Here is a 6,974-nt window from a genome sequence, read left to right as displayed (position 1 = left end):
TACACAGAGAAAAAAACTTTTTTAACTCAAAAAAATTTTCTTTGGTCTAAAGAAATTTCGACTTTAAATAGCGTCAATGAAATATTTCTTTCAAGGTTAAAGAAGATTTCTTTGGATTTATAAAGAAATATTACCATTACATAAACAAAATATTATTTGACTATAATAAAGACGTATTGTTGTTTCAAAAAAATTATTTTTTTCGATTTATGAAATATTTTGTTAACTACCATAAAATACTTTTTACAACGAAAAAACATTTTTTTCAACTAAAAGAATAATATTTCAATGCAAAACTGCATGTTTATTGACATAGTTTTTATTTGATTCCAACAAAGTGTCATTTACTTTAATTTAAATAATTAATTCTTTGGATGTAGAACAATTTATGTTCATATAAGAAAAAATGTGTTTGCATTTAGTGCTTTATGCTTTGTATTTAATAAACAATACACTTAAATTAAGAATAGTAATTCATTGAAATTTTCTGTACCTAAACAAATAAAAAATATTTTGTTGAATATTTTTATTATTTTCGTTATTTATAAATGCAGTAGAGATACTATACAAAAAATAAGATAATAATAACATAACTAAACTAAAACTAAAATACACACAAAAACAAATAAGTCCAGTGTTGTCACCAAAATTGGTTTTTAATAAGATTTCACAAGAGTTCTGTCACTAGAGTGATGCGTACTATACGGTGTTATATTAGAAATCTCGCTGTAACGTAATATAATGGAACCAAAAGTTTCATCAGATACTTCGTATGCTTGCACATGTGTGTCGTAACCAATTGTATGCAACCGTGATGCAAAAAACACAATATCGCTAGAATTAGGGGAGATTATAAAAATTTGATCAATTCTACAAAAACACGTTTTATTATTTTCATCATCTATAAAACTTTCCAGCACAAATCCACACTTGTACAAAATATTATATACTTTTACCCAAGAAACTTCAAAAGCTTCGTCTAAACACAGATTTTCATATGTATTCCTTATAATTGATCTAATACTACTTGACAACTCAGGATTAATAATTTTGTATTGCACATTGGCTGAAAAGCCTTCTTTTGCTAAAATTTTGTATGACAAGCGGAGCTGATTCTTTATTGACAAAGACAGTAAAATATTTTTTCTAGAGGTAATGCTATTGGCAATGCTTTTTAATATTTTATGATAGCCTTCAAACCTCATTGTCCATAAGTTTGTAGGAAGACCAATATTCAGAATTAGTGATGGGTAATGTAGTAATATGTGATGTTTTGGTTTAAGTGTTGTATTAAACAGTTCAGAATATAATACGTGATGTTCTTCAAGTAGTGTTTGAAGATATACTACTGTCTTTTTTGATATTGTCTTACTAAACAGAATATTAACAATTTCATTGGTTAATAAATAAAACAACCACACTTCATCGTCTTGTGGTATCAGATCACCTACGATCATACCAAAATAAGTCACGAAAGCTAACATTTCTGATGCACTCATGGTAATATAATTTTTTTTCAAATGCTCATTTTTGATTTCCGGTATTGGATTTCCACGGTCTGCCTCACAAATTTTGAAGTATTTTATTCTTTCATTTAAATGTGGTAACGTTATATACTTTCTATTAATTAATTTGTTTATTATATATGCCATTTCATACCTAAGAGTCCCTTCCAACAAATCGTGCATTACATCACATGAAATTTGGACTGTTACGTGAAAACAACATAATTCATTCCAAATGCACGGTTCTTTAATTCCGAATGACAAAGAAGAGGCGTCTTCTTCATAATTTATAGGATTTCTAATTAAACTCATATCGAGAGATGATGAACATTGTGTAATATCTTTTGACATTTTACATATCCTACAAAAGTAAGTCGAGTTAAAACTTTCATTAAAACCAAGTATTGCATTTAGACCTAAATTGTCACCCAAAATTGCAAATAACGTAAAATATATTTGATACTTTCCCGATTTAGTACTAACACATATACCATTAGTTTCTAAATATTTTAGCTCTTGAATGAGGTTTGTGAATACTTTTTTATTTCCAAATTCAGTTCTATCTGATGAATAAAATAGCTGGGCCAATAATATGTTATCTAATGTGCTGGAATACAAAGGGGGTACACCAGCTAAGCTAATATAAACAGCACCAATTTTATGTATTCCAGATTTTGACCCAAGAGGGTTGCACGACTCAAAATCATCAAAATATAAATACAAAGGAAACATGTTTTTGTCTTTGTGGTGTACCTTCATTTGCTTCCAAACATTCCCTTGAAAAATACTTGTGATATTATCACCAGTCTGAGAGCATTCGTCTGCCATATAGGACGTAATAGTCTCATAAACACCGGGTACTTCTAAATATTTTTGTAACATTAATCTTAAAGAAATTTTTTGTCCTTCTACTCTTTGAAAAATCATTGTGGGTGTTACAGCACTGCTATGCGGTATAGATTTTTCTGAAATAAAGAAAGATTCTGGTTTAATATAAGAACTTGTCTTGGTAAAAAACTTAAATCTTAAATGTTCTGATCTAAATTCATTAAATACTAATTCAATTTCTTCAAATAATTTTAATAAATTACAACATTTAACACCGCTTAAAGAAAATTCTGTATCATCATTTATACGAAAATTCGATTGTATATATGAAAAAGCACTATTTAGTAATTCTTTAAAAAAGTCTATAATCATTTGTAAAATATTACGAGGAAGTGAAGGTATATTATAAAGTTGAGCAATCATTGTGATAATCTTCGTTTGAAAATCGGACAAAGTGGTTTTTGCTAGACTATTATTGATAATATCTTCAGTTTTGCTACTGTTTAAAAATTCGGTTAGATGGGAAGAGGTGCATGCATCGTCTTCAAAATTAGTTTTAGGTACATTATGTGAATCATGTTTGTGCTCAAACCTGAAATGTTTTCTTAGTCTGTCTAAAAGTGGATAAGATTTGTTACATTTTTTACACTCGTACCTTTCACAAAAAGGATGTGTAAGCTTAATATGGGACACTAAAACATCACCGCTAGTAAATGTTTTCAAACATTTAAAACATTCCATAATGACGCTAATGACAACACTGGACTTATAACCAATCTAATACAATACAAAATATAGATTTCAAGATTATAGATACATATTCGAAACACTTTTTTAAACGCTATTTACATTCTAATAAAAAATATATGAAATTGTAATTACTATAGAAAATACTTAAAAAATATTTTGAACATAAGGTATTTTTAAATCATTCTTTGTTTTTAAATTATACACATACCACTGAATAACATACCACAAATGTCTGCACTCAAAAGAATACTGTGCATCCAATACGTGGTGCACTTTAAAACAAAAGTCAAGTGCAGATAGCACAGAGCTTAGTTTGTAGGTATGATTATCCACGACCACATAGAAACTACTTACATTGCCTAAAGTTGGTCCAACTAAGACCATATACGGTTGAATGGTAAGACCTTTATTATAATAGTAATCTGTTCTTTTCTGCTTTGCGTCTGAAAGGTCTGCTGGTGTTAAAACATGCAAAAGAAGACCATCACGAGCTTCTTTTGAAGACGGTTTCCACACTTGACGTTTAATTCTAGTGCTGCTGCGAGGTGGAATTAGCGATGAAATTAGATGGATCTTTATTGCATTTTTGGAATCTGCAAATAGAAATAAATATACATGTTAATAGTAATAATATAGTTATAAAGCTTATCATAAATAAATTAATCACTTGTTACATTCACGTCACGTGATCAGATGTCCAGTGACTAATCAAACCTTTTAATATTTTCAAGCTAAACCAATCAATTTCATTTCATGTAAACTAGGTTGCAGTTAAAGAAACATGAGCAATTACGGTTGATGTTTGAAGGGAAGTGCTTACAATATGATTAAAATAGTTAAGTACCTTGCGTTATTTCTGTGTTCAATAATTCAAGTAAAGTTGCATCAATTGCCGATAGCTGCTTTCTTTTAGCTTCCAGCAACCTATCAAAAAACGTCAAGAATGCTTCTTGAATATCAATATCAACTTGAAACATTTGACGAAAATCATAATCCACCTAAAAGTAGCTTGTAAAAAACAAGTTTTACACATAAAACCGAAACAACTACCAAGTCCGGTGCCCATTGTGTTTCTAAAATGGGCCAGTCCGTAAAGAAATTTTCAATGCTTGATAACGCCGTGCGATTGGCTCTAATGTTGAACGAATTGGTCCAATGCACTAGAACTTCATCTCTGGGTTCAACATTGTGTTTTAACCAGATCTGACTGTCAACAGCTTCTCTTGATGGAATCTCTGAAAAATTTTGTAAATTTAGCGTAATTTTTTACTTTTAAAATATTTTTACCTATATCATGTGGCTGCTCTGTAGGTTTTGTAATACCTAAAGCTTTCTTTAAAGCATAGGTACGATTTCTATATTTATCAATTAGTTTACCTTTGGCGGTGATGGGTTTGTTAGTCAATGATCTTCTTTTTGTTATTGGACTTACATAGTAGGTCTCCCTTTTTTCATCTGAAAAAACCTCCACGATTTTTTCCGCTAGACAAGATATTGACGAGTTATCTAGTTTAATATTTTTGTTCAAAAAATATGATATAATGATTTCCGATAAACAATTTCTGTCCGCAAAAGTTAATTTTTTATTTTTTTGTCCTTTAAGTAAGAGCACTCTGCCTAATGCATTGGAAAGTAATAACTCTTTCAAATTTAAGTTAATGACTTGTAATGTGTCATTTAAACTGTTATTAACATCAGCGCTTTCCAATACGTGATCAGACGTCCAAGATTCAGCGGTTGTCAGAAGAGAAGAAGAAGATGGTCCTGACGTCCAAGTTTCGGTTGTAGTAAGTGAAGATGTAGACGGCCCTGATTCCGTATTAAGAACTAACAAAATATCGTCATTTAGTTTAGGTATTTTTTGTGGCGGTTCTTCTGCAAATATTTCTTGGATTATTACTGGATTTTGCGGCGTTCTGAGAGGTGTTATGTTTTCAACGATAATTTCAGGTTCATTGCCTTGTTCTTGATAATCCAAAGAATTTAAATCCGATACGGATACCTGCTTACAAAAAAAACAGATAGAAAGTTACACGCAATTGATTCAATTAGATCAACATTTCAACGGGGGTGGAAACCACCCTTGATTTTTAAATAGGAAAGAAGGGTTAAGAGATGTTTCGTTTTAAAGGTCATTTAAATATAGCTTTTCAACAATATAAGTAACATTCGTTTTGTTTTAGCATCATTTGATAAATGAAAGCTTATATATTTGTACAACACTTTTTAGTTGATTTTTCCGAAAGTACTAAAAGCATACACAAAATAAGGCATTCAAGCTATATATTTAAATGACCTTTAAAATGAGATATCACTCAACCCCTCTTCACTATTTAAAAATTAAGGGTAGTTTTTCCCCCGTTAAAAAGTTGATCTAATTTAATAATCCGTAACTAGCAAACAAAATATCCCCTTTGAATATAAAATTTTCGGTTTTTTCCATATTTTTTGTTGCAGCGAACTAGTACTGATGTGATCTGATCAACCATCTACTTAACCTATACATGATGTTTACTTTGTAACTACAGATAGTTGTCAAAACATGAATAAATTTGATTGTAGAATTGAAAAAAATTCTATGTTTTGTCTTCTTTTTGGAAATCTTTAAATATGTCTTTGTATTTTGTCACCTTAAAAAGCATTTCTTAAGATTATTAACTTATTCCATACCTTTGTTGAGGAATCTGAACGACATGTAATGTAGGTATCTCAAAATTTTTGCAAAATATTTTTGTATCGAGTTGCGCATAACATCCGTTTACTCCACGACCAAAAGTGCACATTTAAGTTAACTAGTAATCGGTATCTGAACTCAGTAACACAATATATTAGTAGGCACGTACCTTTTTCGCGGAACTCAGTGCGTGAATTAAACGGCGGAGTCGTAGTTGATCTCCAATTGCTGGGCACAACTTTTCTATGTGAGAATCGGCGAGTTGTAGAAGGACATCCGGTGTTATCTTCTCTTCTAAACAATAAAAAATGATATTATGTACTAGTCAATTGATTAGACACTCACAACACATCTTAGAAACGCGCATAACTGAGTGAAAATCAAAAAAGACTGCTAGAATGACTACAGTACGCACTTGTTTTAAAACTAAAATCATCAATTCTTCCCCCGAAAGAAATATTCTTTCTACTAAGTAATATTTCTTTGAAACAAAAATAGCATACGCTTAAAGTAAAGGTTGGTTAAAACGTACTTTTATTGATTTTTTTATTTGCGTTAAGATAAAGTTGCTCGAGAGCTCAATACTAAAAATAGAGTTTTACTTACCTTTGAAATTTTCAATCAAATGTTCTAATTCATTGTTTTTTAGTAGCTCGTCCATGATTAAACCACACAACGCACTACGCAGTGAGCGAATAAAGTTGCACTCTCGATTCGTTGCACTTGCACGTAAGCTCGCGTACAATCGCAATTAAATTGAAATGCTGACTACAGAATGAAGTCATGCGTAAATGAAAATTGAGATTTTGCTTGCGTTTAAGAAACCTTTTTTATAACAATGTTGCAGTAAACTTAATCAAGCAAAATAAATACTTTAATCCAAGAAGTATAAGATTTACCGCATAAAGAGTATGGTGCCATTCAGTTGAAAAAATATTTTTTTAATTTAAGAAGTCACCATAGATACTAAACAAAGAAAACCGATTCTAAATAGAAAATTTGCGTTTTTGTACATATAAAGAAATATGTCGTATGCACTAGAATATTTGCTTTAACCAATGAAATAACTTTCAAAGAAACTATTTTTCTAATTTCAAGAAAACTGTTTTCTCTGTGTATGCTGTAAAGGAGGCGCATCGAATAGTTATTAATTTAGAGATACGTAAATAGACACCCGAGAGACACCACTATTGCTAATCTGGAACGTCAACAATTTT

At 30.4% G+C, this 6,974-nt stretch overlaps 2 protein-coding genes across 3 annotated transcripts; both read right to left on the bottom strand.

Annotated features, from left to right (window-relative positions):
* Nucleotides 1-577: 577 nt before the first annotated feature.
* On the bottom strand, nt 578-6,494 carry LOC116182737. Of its 2 annotated transcripts, XM_031503281.1 has the most exons (7): nt 6,364-6,494; nt 5,927-6,051; nt 4,371-5,085; nt 4,134-4,318; nt 3,928-4,081; nt 3,438-3,676; nt 578-2,470 (listed from the first exon to the last, which is right to left on the bottom strand). In XM_031503281.1, the coding sequence occupies exons 1-7, from the start codon at nt 6,416-6,418 to the stop codon at nt 2,441-2,443; spliced, it is 1,503 nt and encodes a 500-aa protein (XP_031359141.1). In that variant the 5' UTR covers nt 6,419-6,494; the 3' UTR covers nt 578-2,440. The 2 variants fall into 2 exon arrangements, with proteins under 2 accessions (XP_031359141.1, XP_031359140.1); XM_031503280.1 differs by having other exon boundaries at nt 578-3,676.
* On the bottom strand, nt 657-2,333 carry LOC116182736. The gene has a single exon (XM_031503279.1). It carries the CDS (start codon nt 2,331-2,333, stop codon nt 657-659), a length of 1,677 nt encoding a protein of 558 aa, XP_031359139.1.
* Nucleotides 6,495-6,974: the final 480 nt, after the last annotated feature.

The sequence above is a fragment of the Photinus pyralis genome, unplaced genomic scaffold (genome assembly GCF_008802855.1).
Source record: "Photinus pyralis isolate 1611_PpyrPB1 unplaced genomic scaffold, Ppyr1.3 Ppyr1.4_unclustered_Scaffold7310, whole genome shotgun sequence".
NCBI classification, from domain to species: domain Eukaryota; kingdom Metazoa; phylum Arthropoda; class Insecta; order Coleoptera; family Lampyridae; genus Photinus; species Photinus pyralis.
The sequence above is the reverse complement of the archived record's forward strand: the minus strand, read 5'-3'. Positions and strand labels throughout refer to the sequence as shown.